We start from the raw sequence: 16,596 nt of genomic DNA on the forward strand, positions 1-16,596 counted from the left end.
GATGACAAATGAATATACATAGCGTGCCTTAACATTTATACGCTCAAAAACTCGAAGATACGCGCATAGGATTTGCACCGGAGAGACGAGGAAGAAGCTTTCTTGAAAATTTGAGAGGAAAAACCGAGATAATGCTGGTTTTACATGAGGATGGAGGCTGCTGAATGAGGGGAGGGGGCGGCCACTAGAGGATATTAGGTTTAGGGTTTAATTAATTAGGTTTAAGTCAAAATATAGCACACTAATGGGCCCCTAATTAGAATTAAATAGATTAAAAGGGTTTTGGGCCCGTTAAGTACTAAAATAAACCCATAAAGCCCAAATACACTCCCGAAAAATATTACGTTTTGGTACGTTTTTGAAAATATTTTCTGAACCCTCAAAAATTTCTCTGGATCGTTAAAAATTGCGTACCGGTTAAAAATATGATCCAACGAGTAACAATACCCAACCAATGTCCATTTTCAAAAATCATACTTAAATACACTATATATTAAATAATTAAAAAGATAGTTATTTAATAAAAATGTTTTTCTTGATCATCCCCGGTCTCCGTTACTCGTTCGTGCACGAAATACAACTTAAAACTAATGCATGAAACTCAAAATTAAACATGAAAAGACATACATATTCATGCAATAAAATAATTAAACACATATTTTGTAAAACCCTAGATTTCATGGTGTCGGGTTACGTAATTCGAATTTCTTAGACATTACAATAGGTATCTAAATTTGTGAAGAAAAACACAATTGAGTAGACAAAATTTTATAAAGTGTGTAGTTTAATATATTTTGTGAGTTTGAAATTTTTATTTGTTACCGGAAATTTTTACTTTTAACATGTTATCAACACGATACTCGAATGATTTCTATATTTTTTCAAAACTCCAAAACACAAGAAAAAGGTAACAATTTTCAAAAGTAAGAATATTTATTTTACTGTTTATTTATTTTTATTGTATATATATTTAATATATAATATCATGTAATTATATAAAAGGATTCTATGACACCTCATTGTAATAACGTGATGTTATTATATTATTATACTGCTTATATAATTTTATTGTGCTATTGTTTATTTATCGTGTATATATATATCTGAATAATATCTTATTATTATATAAAGAAGTCTATGACACCTCATTATAATAATGTGATATAATTATTTCACTGTTTATCTATTTTTATTTTGTTATACAATCATTATATATATATAAATATTTGTATGATGTAACAATATTATATAAAAGGAGTCTCCGACGACTCATTATAATATTATGATGTGATATACATAATTATTTAAACATTATTACCATAAAATTTACATATACATACATTTATTTTTGAAAATTTTGTAACGGTCATAAACAGCTAGTTTTTACTCAATAAATATTATTTTACAAACACATTCAATCACTCCAAACTTACATTTTGAAACGTCCACAACTCGTTTTTTTTAAATATACTAGAAATGTTTTTCTTCTTCCGACTATTCTCAGCCGAAATATAAATAAATATATTTTAAAGTAGTTTTGCACCATTTGAAATAAACCAACCAACTATTATTTAAAAATCCAAAAAAACGCATTTAAAACATAAAATCGTAAACGTCAACCAACCCTAAGCTAACATTATTTCAAAAATAAACTTAACTCTAACATCCTCTCAAAAGCATCATAAGTCGTAAATTCTTTAAAGTAGCTTAAATCTTAAACATAATTTTTGCGGAAACTAGCGACGGTCCTCGGGTTGTGTGCACCTTCAGTCCAGTTAGTTCAACCATCAAGTCATCCATCAATATCATACTCACCTGCATCGATTACACCTAGTGAGTCTGTTGACACAGCAAACATTAATCATGATAGCAAGTAATTTATATACATTCACAAACAACACTGAAAATACTTTTAATAAAATTGCTTTTCATGAACATAAACTTTAAACATTTTCCTTTCATCATAGACTTTTTTCATTTTCATCATATACGTATACATTTTCCTTTTAATTGAATTCATTTCCTCAATTGTGACTTTCGTTGTAAGGGCCAAAAATTAAGACGACGTAATTCAACTGCATGCAAATTTAGAGAATATGAAAAATAGTTAATTAATTCATTTTAAATTTCTTAACTAATTATGTGACATGTTTACATGACGTTTTAGTAGTTTTCTATTTACATGCATTAAAATGTATTTTTAAGGATTATTCGAGTTGCAATCGAGGAACGGAGACTGAGGGCTGAAAAATGTAAAATGCTTTTATTAAATAATTGTTTTTAATTATTTAAAATATGAGTGACGCTTTTTCATATTTTTTAAAATAAGAGATTTTGAGGTGATTTTATACGCCGGGACGTAAATTTTATCGAGTTTGGATTTTCAACAAAAATGCAAATGTTTTGGCAACCCGGCTAATAAATTCTCAAACTTATTTAAACAAAATTATTTTTAATATTTTAATTAAGCACTAATGGGCCTAATTTACCTACTTATTGGGCTTAAGCCTTATCAGTAACTTAATTAAGTATTTAATGTTCTAAACCCCACCCCAAAACCCTCACTTTTGCACGCCACTTTCAGAATTTCAGCACCAATTCTCTCCAATCAATTTACACGACACACACTTTCCATAATTTGAAAGAAAAATTCAAAAGCTTCAAGGGTTTTCTAGCCAAGGTCGTGCGTTACCATTCTTCGCAATCGTCAACGAGAATTCGTGCGTTAAATATGCAAAGGCACGCATATTTCTTTCTTTCAAACATCTATCACACCATAGTAATTGTTTAAGCATGTTTTTAAAGGAAAACATGGCACACAAGCTGAATTTTCGTAACTACATGCATATATGTTCTAAACTTGTGTTTTTTATTTCCAAATTCATGTTGTTGTGTGTTTAAGAGGGCTGCCATGATTAGGACACAATCAAGCTGAAACGTCTGCTCTTTTTAATTCTTTAAAAGTACTAGAAATTTTTTTTTTCTCCTTAATCCCCATAATTAAAAATATACATATATATAAATACTTTAAAATATATTGTCACCATTTTAAAAATAAACAATCCAACTAACATTTAAAAATCCAAAGGAAAATATTTTAAAGCATAAAATCGTCAAACGTTTTACAAACCTAAAAACATTATTTAAAAAGTATAGCCCATAATATAACCTCTCAAAAATCACTCATAACATAAATAAAAGTCGTAAAAATATCTTTAACATAACTTAAAATCATGAATCATAACTAGTGCGAAAAACTAGCGTCGGTCCTCGGGTTATGTGCACCTTCAGTCCAGTTAGATCAACCATCAAGACCTCCATTAACATAATCATCATAATCACCTGTATCAATCACACCTAGTGATTCTAAAGACTCAACACACCATAATCTTGATAACAAGCAATACATATACAAAACACATGAACCGTAAAAATACTTGTACTTAAAATATCGTTTTCATGAAGATGCATAAACATAACATTTTTCGTAAATATTTTCACGATGCATAAACTTTAAACATAAACATTTTCATAAATATTTTCGTAAACATTTTCATATCCTCATAAACATATTAATATGAACATGCATACATGAACCTCAACATTTTCCATTTCCTCATTTCATAACATAAATCATTTCATCATGATCATAAATATTTTTCCTTTTATTGAATTCAGATCTGTAGTTGTGACTTTCCTAAAACCTCAAAAAGTCGATGGATCCATCTACATGAAACCGCATTACTGGGCGGCGGGGGACACCATCAACACTCTCACCAGTCAACTAGGCCCTGGCCTATACTCATCGAATTGAAATAAGATCGTCGGGCCCCCTCTGGGGCCTTCTCCTATAAATGGGCTCCCTCTGGGGCCTTTTCCCTCACGATATTCCCATTCTTACCTCAAATCCTCATATTCTCAATAGTCACAATTACTTCACTTCTTTCAACGCTTTACATTTTCATCACTTTATAAAAATCATGCATTTAATATCCTTTTCGTTTTAAAAACAAGCATGCAACATATTTTTTAACGTTATCGTTTCCTCATGAAAATCCATAATCGTTTAAAATAAACATTTGAACATATTAAAAAACCATAAACATTTAAAATGAAATTTTAAGATCAAAACATTTAAAATAACATTTTGACATATTGAATCATAAACATATAAAATTCCATAAACATTTAAAATATCATTTTAACATATAAAATTCCATAAACATCCATAACTATAGAAAATAATCATATTATCACATAAAACAGCATTCAGAACACTGTCGTGACGTTTACTAATTTTTAGGTGTGAAAAGACCGTTTTACCCCTGGACGTAACATTTCACGTTTTCGACATTTTCTTAATTTACTTGACCCTACATATCCCAAATAATTATTTAAGCTTACATGAATTTTCCCATATTTTTATTTAGCTTAATCGAGAACTTTTAAATTAATCTTTAAATGTGACATATTAATGCGTTTTAATCCCGAATTGAACCAAACCTTAATATAAAATTCCCAAATTTAAAACTTAGGCTTTTAATAATTATTTGACCTTACGTATAATTTTCCATAATTTTATGAAGCCCAAAACTAGGCGTTTCAATTAACACGTTAATTAGCGTTTCGTGCGGCGATTAAATCCCGAATAAATCAAAAACTTAATATTTTGATCCCAAATTTTTAACATAACCCTTTTACAATTTATTCTACCTTTCCAAGTAATGAGCCACACCCGTGGACCCATGGATCTATTTTTTTTTCTTAAATTAGAAATATTGACACCTAATCGAAACCACCGAGCCATCTCTCAATCTACTCGAGCCACGCCCGAGCCACCTCAAGCCAAACCCTAGCCAACCCATCTAGGCACCCTCTTGGATCATTAGAACCCATTGGACCTGACCCTAAGCTCCAAAATTGAAGCAACACCTAAGCTGCAGAAACAGCCCAAAAACCCACCTAGGCACCCTTGAGCAAACGAGACATACATGCTTCTTCTAATCACTTCATGCTTAAACCGACTCAAACCGGACCCGAACCAGGCTTTAGACGTTACCCTTAGACACAAATTAAGACCATGGCTAAGCCCCTTTTTACTCAAAACCAGCGCCTAAGTCCCAAAAATCAGAAACGTGACAACCCCTCATGTGAGCCCAATTTCTGTGCAGCTTTCTAGTTTCTGGTTCCAGCGCTCTACCCGACCATCCAGCCCATGAACCACCACCACAAGACTCAACCTAGGACCTAAGGCACTACCATAACCACTACCCCAGGCCCTGGAACGACCCATGCCCCTAAAACACCAGAAGCCTTGCATCAGCCTTCACGTGAGCCACATTCTTGTGCAGCTGTTGTTTTCTGTTTCCAGCGCTTTCCCTAGACAACCAGACCAGGAACCAGCCCAACAAGCACCATCTTAGGACCCTAATGACTCGTCCTAGCCCAGCCTAAAGCTCTCAGGCCGAGCCTTCTCTTCCTGCCCAGTTGCTGAAACCTGCGCAACATCCTTGCAGCTCACGGGTTGGAGTCCTAGCCTGATTATGTTAATGGAGGTCTTAATGGTTGATCTAACTGGACTGAAGGTGTAAATAACCCGAGAACCGACGCTAGTTTTCTGCACTAGTTATAATTCATGATTTTAAGTTATGTTAAAGATATATTTACGACTTTTATTTATGTTATGAGTGGTTTTTAGAGGTTATAGTATGGGCTATACTTTTCAAATAATGTTTTTAGGATGGTAAAATGTTTGAAGATTTTATGCTTTAAAATATTTTCCTTTGAATATTTAAATGTTAGTTGGATTGTTTATTTTTAAAATGGTGACAAGATATTTTAAAGTATTTATATTTGTATATTTTTAATTATGGAGATTAAGGAGAAAAAAAAATTTCTAGCACGTTTTAAGAAAACGAATAGCAAACGTTTCACAAGCATTGTTTTACACGGGTATAGGGTCCTAGAACATCATCCAAACGCTGCACAAAGACAGAACACACAAGCTGGAACCAAATCTGGTATAGGATGATCATAGGGCTCTGTTTTCATGGATTGGTGGTTGGCTTTGTCTTGGCTTGGGACCAGGGCTAGCCAAGGTCGTGGTTGAGTCGATGGAAGAGCCCTAGCCACGTTAGGGCTCGAGTCGAGAAGGCTGGGAGGAGTCCTATCCTCCCACCCGAGAGCTTCAAGGAGAGTCGTGCAGGTTCAGCGACTTGTGCAGGGTAGATGGCTCGGCCTGGGGGCTTAGGGCTTGGCTAGGGTGACTCTTTAGCGTCCTATGAAGGTGCACGAGGGGCTGGTTCAGGGATGGTTGGGTTGGCTAGGTCCTAGGCGAGTTAGCAAGAGTCCTTGCCAAAGTTGGAGTTCTCGACCAGTTTGTGTGCTTGGTTGGGGGCTTCGGTTTTGGGGTTGGGTTGGGTTGGTTCCTATGGGTCCAGTAGGGTCTAGACAAGGGTGGCTTGGGTTTGGCTCATGATGCTTCGAGCTGGGCTCGAGAAAAATTAAAGATGGCTCGTGGGTTCCAAGTTTGGCTCGGCTAGGGTTTTCTAGTTGGCAAATTAATCGAATTACGGCTCACGGGGGTCGAATCATGGTTCACGTGGCTAAAATAATATAAAAAGTCTAATTTGTGAATTTAGGAATTTTATATTAAAGTTTGATATTTTTCTGGATTAAAACGCCCTAAAACCGAATAATTAAAGATAAATTAAAAAATCTAGTATTAAAGCTAAATGAAATTATGGGAATTTTAATTTAGGCTTAAATAATTATTTGGGACAAGTTAGAGTCAATGAAATTAAGAAAAATTCAAAAACGTGAAATTTTACGTCAATGGGCAAAACGGCCATTTTACACCCAAAAATTAGTAAACATCATGGCAGTGTCCTGAATGCAGTTTTATATGCTAATATGATTATTTCAAATTTTTATAAATTTTTATATGTAAATTATGATTTTTAAATGTTATGGATTTTTATGGTAAATATGGACATTTAAAAGTCATGTTGCATGCTTGGTTTAAAAGAAAAACGATATTATATGCATGTTTTTATTAAGTGATGAAAATACGAAATGTTGAAGGACGTGAAGGGAATGTGACTAATTTGATGATTTGTTAGAGATATCGTGAGGGTTATGGTCCCAGTGGGAGCCCGACGATCGTATTTCCTTGGATATGGATACGAATACGTTAATATGTTAATACATTGGTCAAGGCCCAGTGACAGGTGAGAGTGTTGCTGGCGTCCCCGCCGTCTTGTACTGTGGTTTTTATATATGGATCTATCGCCCAATACGAATACGAGTCACAATCACGATCTGAATTCAAAAAACACGAATATTAATATGAATACGAATATGTGGATATGAAAATGTTTATGAAAATGCTTATGTTTAAAATTTATGCATTATCATGAAAATGTTATTTTAAGTACAAGTATTTTTCATTGTTGTATGTGATCTGTATACGTACTATTTGTTATCTAGGATATGATGTGTTGAGTCTTTAGACTCACTTGGTGTGATTGATGCAGGGGATTACGATAATAATGTTATGGGAGGTCTTGATGGTTGACCTGACTGGACTGAAGGTGAACATAACCCAAGAACCAACGCTTCTACTTTTCCGCACTTATGATTTACGTTAAAGATTTTCAAGACTATTTTTTTATGCTTTTGAGTGGTTTTTGAGAGGATGATACTTTTCAAGATTATTGCTTTTTAGGTTTGGTAAAATGTTAGACGATTTGACTATTCCCTTTGATTTTAAAATATTAGCTGGTTGATTTATTTTAAAAATGGTGCAAAAATATTTTGAGTATGTATGTATATGCATCGGCCGAATAGTATAGGTTTTAAAAAAAAATCTAGTACTTTTTAAGTAAAACGAATAGTAGATGTTTCAGTTGATAGCAGAGCAATGGTTCTGTAAAGGGTTGTGCCACCATTAGCGCCGAGAAGATCAGTCATCAAGCCTCAATTTGAAAGTTTTACATGCTTTATATGATTTAATATGATGTTACCTGCTTGATGACATGAATAATATTTTTACGTTACATGTTTACTAGTTTTTTGAGTATATATGGTTTGTATGATTAAATTGCTAAATGAATTAAGATATGTCACATGATTAGAAAACTTCGATTTAAATGCATGTTTATTACGTTAGAATTTGGAAAAAAAACATTCAGATATAATGCTTCTTAGACGCGCACCTATTGATAGACAGACAGAAACCACCGAGGATCAGAATGTTAAAACACCCCTGCCTCCTAATGGGGATGCTGCTACTCGTGCCTTAGAGGGGATGGCTCGTTTCCTCGAGCAGTTACAGCAACAGCAGTTACAACAGTAGCATTTACAGCAGTTACAGCAAGCACCTAGGCCACATCATGACATATATGATCAGTTTCGGAGGCTAGGGTCGAAGGAATTTTCTGGCACCACCGATCCCTTTGCTGCTGAGTCATGGATTCGTGAACTCAAAGTACACTTTCGTTATCTGGCTATGGTGGATGCGGAACATGTGAGGTGTGCCACTTATCTGTTTAGAGATGAAGCTTCTTTATGGTGGGAAGGAGCCGAGCATGGGGTTAATCTTGCTACACTTACATGGGATCAATTCAAAGAGATATTCTACGAGAAGTATTTTACTGCTGATGTTAGAGGGCAATTGAAGAGGGAATTTATGACTCTCCGTCAGGGAGACACTTCTGTTGCTGAATTTGTGAAGAAATTTGATAGGGGTTGTCACTTTGTACCCCTGATTGCGAGGGATGTTGCGGAGAAGCTTAGACACTTCATGGATGGTCTACGACCTACCATTCAGAATAATGTTATGATGATGCGTCCTATAGATTATGCTACTGCTACGATCTATGCATTTCAATCCGGGCAATCTTTAAAAGACATTGAGTTTGAGATGCAACGCAAGAGACAACAACACCAAAATAATAATCAGCCAAACAAGAAGTCATATATGGGTCCTCCTAGACCTCAAGGGCCTCAAAAGCCCCAAGGTCAAGTCAAGAAGCAAGGACAGCAAAAGTCGCCACCACCTGCAGCATCAAAACCTGCAGAGGGACAACCATGCAAGAAGTGCAATCGACTACACTATGGACCGTGCGTGTGGGGTACTACTAAGTGCTTCATATGCAAGGAAGAATGGCACAAAGCTGCTGATTGACCGAAGAATAATGCACCTACTATGGGACAAGAATATGTTATGAATGCAGAGGAAGATGAAGAAGAGGCAGACACTACTCTTATCACGGGTAACCTAGTCATTTTGTGAGGCCCATTTACTCTAATGACAATTAATGATCAAACAATAATGGTTTGACTTAAAGCTGCAGCGGAAAAAAAGTTTAAATTACTTCAAAACGGACCTCAGAGCCTAGAAAAATTTCGGCATGACCTCCCCGTATGTAGGACATCCCGAAAACTCAAACAACAATTTATATCAAAATATACTCCAACTAGAGTAATTAAAACAACAACCAAAGTCAACAACCTATAGCTGTACTGGCCAGGACTAAACAGAATTTAAAACTTACCAAATACTCACAAGATCAAGAATATAACAGAGTCGCCTCAGAACATAACCAGAACAACCAAATATCAATACAGATACACGGGGCATCTCCCCGGCAAATAAAGTACAATACAAGTCTGAAACAAACTCAAGACATACATATAAACTAACTGGGAGACTCCACTGAACAGAACCAAGCAATCCAACCTCAATCCCGAGCTCCACTGGCGGAACCTCGGCCTGATGCTGCAAAACGACTCGGGAGATCTACCATGGTGTCCAATAACAACCACAGCAGTCCCCCCCAGTAAACAACTGAGGTTAGGATTCTGGTATGAAACAGTTCAACAATAATAACAATAACATAAATCATGCATAATCATATAATAAAATGTAATATGCAATGCATGAAAGGCTCAACGAATAACTGGGATAACAGGAGCCAACAAACGGTATGATAACAACTGGAATAATGCTCGAGCAACAACACAGGGGAGCTACATCGTCATGCAGCTAAACCGCCCTGCCAAGTATGCGAGGTATGCCAAGCTGTGCTGAATAACACCCCTGACTCGGCCTCCATACAGCTGATACAATATAACAGAATGGCACAACAGAACGAACTAGATGACACAATCCCAGCGCTCACCTCAAAAGGCTGCACTAACCATGGGATTGTTCAATCACATCTACAGTATCATGTGTATAGGCCTATCTGCCACACAATGATCCCGAGGTAAACAACAGCGCCAGATAACAACGGATATCAACAATGGCTAACAAGAACGATAGGGCTCAACATGAATGTCATAACTTTGTGCCCAATGCTAAATGCCAATAATATGTCATAAACATAAACATATATCACAACGAAGGCATTTAACAATTTAAAACAACCAACAAGTCATACACCCGATTAATGAAACACAGAATGACAATTAAACATAATTTATGTTTTACCGTCGTATGTTACCGAGCTGTAACATACCTATACCAACTTGAAAATCCAATATCACTTCACTTCAAGACTCTCGGCCTAAACAAAACCACAATAAACCCATCGTGAAAACTACATTCCACACCAATGTCCGATTTGGCACAAAAGAGCATAAAATTCATATCTCGCTCAATATTAACTCAATTCAATATCCGCCAATTGGAAATGAAAGATAACTCGAATATCTAACTTTTTATATATGAAACCATTTTCCAAATCTCAGTAGATAAAGCTCAGAATTTCCAAGAACACACTGCTACTTACGAATTCGCGGACAGAATCTCACACACTGAGCAGTTCCAGAAAAACAAGCATAGCTTGCTCAATTCTTAATGGAATTTAACGAATTTTATATCATTACAAAGACAACACATAGCTCTACAACTTTATTTTTGAATCACAAGTCCAGAATCCGAGCGCATAATTGACAAAAACTCGAATACAGTAGGTGTCCTGCACAGCACCATTTCAGAATTCGATTTGACACATTTTGGTAGAAAAATCATATCAATTCCGTTTCTTATCCAAATTAGATGATTCCAGCGGCTATAGAAAGCTAACCAACAGAGCTACAAGTTCTTTTTAAGTCATTTCTACAAATTCAAAGTACAAAAGTCGCAGCAACCCAAAACTCTCACCAAAAATTTGAAGAATTCTCGCAGAAACAGAGCACCCAAACAGCAGCTTTGATCTACCCGAATCCTTGCTCAAACTTCGCGATTTCTGACTTGAATCGAAGCTTAGGATCTAGAAAGACACCCCTTCAGACCGATCGAGATTTGGACGCCGGACGGAGGAGATATCGCGATTTTCCCGCAGCCGCTACACAAGTGACGGGAATGGGTTTCCTCTTTCTTTCCTTTTCCTTCTTCTCTCGTTTCTTTTCTCGTTTATTTGGTAAGTTATGTGTATGTATATGTATATATATATTTTGTGTATTTGGTTACTAAAATAGTAACTCAAGCCCATTTATCCCGGTCTGTATTTATTTGCTCTCGTGTGTTATTTAAACTCTATATGTATTTTATATCGTTAAATTCTCCGATATTCTAAAATACATATTTTTAACACACTTCTAAAATTTATTTGGCATAAATAATTATTTTAATTTACAACTCAATAATTATTCTAATTATGGCAAATTACCGGATAATTAAATACAGGGCCTTACACTTCTCCACCCCTTAAAACAAATTTCGTCCTCGAAATTTCTGTTTATACACATACATCTTACACACGTTACGAAACCAACAATACATTACTAAGAATCAAACAGATATGGAGAAGATGCTCTCATCTTCTGTTCTGTTTCTCATGTTGATTTTTCTACACCATGCCTCGACCACTGAACACATACAAGTGGTATAACTTTATTGCGTAAAACTTTATCTTTACGATCCAAGATACAAACAGGATACTCAGTATACGATAGAGACGGATCAAGTTCAACCTCATCAGGCTGAATCACATGAGACGGATCGGGCTCATACTTACGCAACATAGAAACATGGAAAACATTGTGGATGCCAGACAATGACTGTGGCAAATCCAAACGATAAGCGCAAGTCCCAATACGCTCAAAAATCTCGTAGGAGCCAACGAAACGAGGTGACAACTTACCTCTCATACCAAAGCGAACAACACCCTCTAAACGGAGAGATTCTCAGAAACACAAAATCTCCAACTTGAAATTCTAGAGGTCGACGACGTCTGTTAGCATAACTAGCTTGACGATCTTGGGCAGCTTTCATTCTCTGACGAATCAACTGGAATTTATCATGCATTTCCTGAACAATATCAGGTCCAGTCAACTGCTTCTCACCAAATTCATCCCAACAAAGAGGTGATCGACATCGTCTGCCGTACAAAGCTTCAAAAGGAGCCATACCAATAGTCACTTGGAAACTGTTGTTATATGAAAATTCTACTAGTGGTAAAGCTTCCTGCCAACTGTCTTTAAAATCCATGACTACAGCTCGAAGCAGATCCTCGAGTGTCTGAATCGTACGCTCTGTCTGATCATCTGTCTGAGGATGGTACGCAGTACTTATCGCAAGTCGTGTACCCATTTCTTTTTGGAAACTAGTCCAAAACTTTGATGTGAATCTAGGGTCACGATCTGAGACTATTGCAACTAGAACTCCATGAAGTCTCACAACATTTTCAATATACAGACGACCATTTTCTTATACGAATATGTCCTCTCATACGGAATAAAGTGTGCCGATTTAGATAATCTGTCGACAATCACCCAAATGATATCGAAATGACGAGAAGTACGTGGTAAATGTGTGACAAAATCCATAGCTACGTGCTCCCAGTTCCACTGAGGAACCTCAAGGCTATGCAGTAATCCTCCCGGTCTCATTCATTCCGCTTTGACTTGCTGACAGATCATACAACGAGACACAAACTCAGCCACATCCTTTTTCATATTCTTCCACCAAAACTGAGGCCGTAGAATATGATACATTTTCCTTCCTCCTGGGTGGATACTATATCGAGTACAATGAGATTCTTTAAGGATGGCTGTACACAATTCAGGAATATCTGGGACAAACAATCTACCATTCAACCGAAGAGAATCATCTGAGTGAATTGAGAAACCAGATTGGTGTCCTTGAGATACAAACTCATAAGATTTCAGAACTCGATCATCAGTTTTCTGAGCTGACTTTAAAATCTGAATCAACTCTGGCTCAACATAAATCTGAGATACACAAACAGTATTACCTTGGATTTGAAAATCCAACCCAGAAGTACAAATATCCTCTCGTAACTTAGAAACATGAATTGAGGATAAATTGACGTCAACAACCTTACGACTCAAAGCATCGGCAATGACATTCACTTTTCCCGGATGATACTGGATCTCACAATCATAATCAAATGATCCATCCAACGTCTCTGTCTCATATTCAGATCTGATTGAGAGAACAGATACTTCAAGCTTTTTTGATCAGAATAGATTACAAATTGCTCCCCAAACAAATAATGTCTCAAAATCTTGAGAGCAAAAACGATAGCAGCCAATTCCAAGTCATGAACAGGATACTTAGACTCATGTGGTTTCAACTGACGAGAACCATAGGCCACAACTCTGCCATGCTGCATCAGAACACAACCTTGACCTCGATTAGATGCATCCGTGCAAACCACAAATCCTCCAGAACCATTTGGAATGATAAGAACTGGTGCAGAAGTCAATCTCTTCTTCAACTCGACAAAACTTGACTCACATTCATCAGACCAAATGAATCTCTGATTTTTTTGAGTCAGTTGAGTGATAGGTCTAGCAATCTTTGAGAAATTTTCGATAAATCTCCGGTAATAACCAGCTAGACCCATGCAACTGCGAATCTCTGGCACATTTGTCGGTCGTGCCCAGTTCAGAACTGCTTCCACTTTACTTGGATCGAAAGAAATACCATGTTGAGATATGACATGGCCCAGAAATACCACTCTATCTAACCAAAACTCACACTTGGATAGCTTGGCGTACAACTGCTTCTTTTGGAGAATTCGAAGAACTATGCTCAAGTGTTTAACATGTTCTTCCTCGGACTTGGAATAAACAAGAATATCATCGATGAATACAATCACAAAACGATCGAGATATTTACGAAATACTCGATTCATCAAGTCCATAAACACAGCAGGAGCATTGGTCAAACCAAAAGGCATAACCAAAAATTCAAAGTGTCCGTATCTCGTGCGAAAAGCTGTTTTCGGCACATCTTCTTGTCTAACTCTCACTTGATGGTACCCTGAACGAAGATCAATCTTAGAATACACCGAAGTACCTTGCAACTGATCAAATAAGTCATCAATCCTAGGGAGTGGATATTTATTCTTGACAGTAGACTTATTCAGTTACCGATAATCAATACACATCCGCATCGTACCATCTTTCTTCTTGACAAATAGAATCGGTGCACCCCACGGTGAAGAACTCGGACGAATATAACCTTTACTCAACAAATCCTGCAATTGTTCTTTCAGTTCTTTCAGCTCAATAGGGGCTAAACGATATGGTGCTCGAGATATGGGTTCAGTTCCTGGCATTAATTCGATACTGAACTCAACTTCTCGTTCTGGTGGAAAACCAGGAATCTCTTCTGGAAACACATCACGAAACTCACGGACTACAGGAATATCATAAATCCGTCGCTCATCTTGCGATAGATCCACAGCATAAACCAGAAAACCTTCATGACCAGAATCTAACAATCGATTCATTTCAATGGCAGAAACTAGAGGAATATTGGCTTTAGAACCACGACCATAGAAATTCCATTTAGGAGCAAAGCTAGGTCTGAAACAAACTATTCCTCGATAACAGTCAACAGTGGCACGATTTGCAGTCAAAACATCCATACCAACGATACAATCAAAGTCATGCATAGGTAGGACTATAAGATTCAGATATAGAACATTTTTATCGTGAAACAAAACCGCATTGAACACCACATTATCAGTGATAATCATTTTACCCATCGGAGTAACAACAGATAGATTGGAATTCATACTAGTGGTGCGAAGATCATGTGAAACAATGAATGCATGAGAAACAAAGGAATGAGATGCTCCAGTATCAAATAACACTCGTGCTATAAAACCACATAGAGTACAATTACTGGTAATGACAGTACCTGGAGCTGCCTGAGCCTCATCCTCAGTCAAGGCAAATATATGAACAGATGACTGATTTTGTTGACCACCTTGCCCTCTGCTCTGATGCGAAGGGCGACTAGGCTGATGGGAGGACTGGGACGCTGTTGGAATTCTATTACTTTGAGCTCCACTACCTGCTTGGGCTGATTTTCCCGTCTTACTAGGACAGACTCTAGCAAAATGGCCAGGCCGACCACAAACATTACAAACCCCTTGAACTCCAACACACTGATTACTGGAATGTTTGCCCCCACAGTGATCACAATAAGGTCCACTGTAACGATATCCACCACGGTTCCCTGAACTCCCTGAACTCGAAGAACTAGAACCGGGCTTCTTAAATTGCTTCCCACGTGGACGAAGAGATGCAGAACCAGATGAACTGAATTGTTGCCTCCCCGACTGATGATGTTGGGTAAGAACTCGATTGCCACTCCTTTTAAGACTAGCTTCAGCCCTTTTTGCTATTTCCAGTGCTTCAAGATAATTCAGTGGCATACCGGTAGAAACAAAAGGGTGCAGATGATCGTTCAATCCTTCAATAAAACTCTCAACAACAGCAACCTGACTTGCAGCAAAATGAGGAGCATATCTCAGCATAGCATAAAAAGAATCTGCATACTCCGCAACTGACATATCGCCTTGTTTCAGGTTATGAAACTCAGAAGCCTTAGAACTGTAGAATGATGGAGGACAATAACTCTCCTTAAACTTCAGCTTGAATATATCCCATGATGGAATGATCCTCTGAGCATCTAAAGTCATCAATGTAGTAGACCACCACATTTTGGCACGATCTTTCAACTGATGCACAGCTAATCTCAATCGACACTCTGGAGGATACTCAATCAAATCGAACAATTCCTCAATCTCAGAACCCATAACTCAGCTTTCTCAGCTCCCTCTGAACCACTGAATCGAGGAGGATGCATAGAATGGAAACGCGCAACTAACTCATCCATCCTAAGATGCTCTAACTGATCAGCAGCTTGTTCCACAAAAGCATCATCAACAACCCGGACACGAGGTCTACCACGCCCACGACCTCAACCTCGTGCTAGAGGAATCTCATCAACAGGAATTTCTCCACCTCCCTCCATTCTATACGATAAAACACCAAAACAATTAGAATGGAAGTAAACAGATCATATAATCACATAAACATTCTTTAAAGTAGCATACACATGCGCAACAACCATTTTAGTGCCAAGACTCGAGTGTCCTAGACTCTAGTTTGAGCGTATCCCAGTTTACGCTCTGATACCAAGATGTGAGGCTCATTTACTCTAATGACAATTAATGATCAAACAATAATGGTTTGACTTAAAACTGCAGCAGAAAAAAGTTTAAATTACTTCAAAACGGACCTCAGGGCCTAGAAAAATTTCGG

At 37.0% G+C, this 16,596-nt stretch overlaps 1 protein-coding gene and 1 pseudogene across 1 annotated transcript; one reads left to right on the forward strand and one right to left on the reverse strand.

Annotated features, from left to right (window-relative positions):
- The window catches only part of LOC142550601 (uncharacterized), a 64,863-nt pseudogene extending 56,507 nt beyond the window's left edge, over nucleotides 1-8,356 (forward strand).
- A 1,186-nt stretch (nucleotides 8,357-9,542) lies between these two features.
- Nucleotides 9,543-16,103, reverse strand: LOC142551168 (uncharacterized). Its single transcript, XM_075660245.1, has 2 exons — nucleotides 15,185-16,103; nucleotides 9,543-9,802 (listed from the first exon to the last, which is right to left on the reverse strand). Exons 1-2 carry the CDS (start codon nucleotides 16,086-16,088, stop codon nucleotides 9,744-9,746), a joined length of 963 nt encoding a protein of 320 aa, XP_075516360.1. The 5' UTR covers nucleotides 16,089-16,103; the 3' UTR covers nucleotides 9,543-9,743.
- Between the last annotated feature and the right edge of the window lie 493 nt (nucleotides 16,104-16,596).

Source organism: Primulina tabacum, chromosome 7 (assembly GCF_025594145.1).
Source record: "Primulina tabacum isolate GXHZ01 chromosome 7, ASM2559414v2, whole genome shotgun sequence".
NCBI classification, from domain to species: domain Eukaryota; kingdom Viridiplantae; phylum Streptophyta; class Magnoliopsida; order Lamiales; family Gesneriaceae; genus Primulina; species Primulina tabacum.

Excerpts from the sequence above, each read along its gene's own strand:
- LOC142551168 (XM_075660245.1), bottom strand. The coding sequence starts at position 16,088 with ATGGGTTCTGAGATTGAGGAATTGTTCGATTTGATTGAGTATCCTCCA. Across the intron at positions 9,803-15,184 it reads TGAGGCTCAGGCAGCTCCAG|ATCTCCCGAGTCGTTTTGCA; the intron begins GTACTGTCATTA and ends ACACCATGGTAG.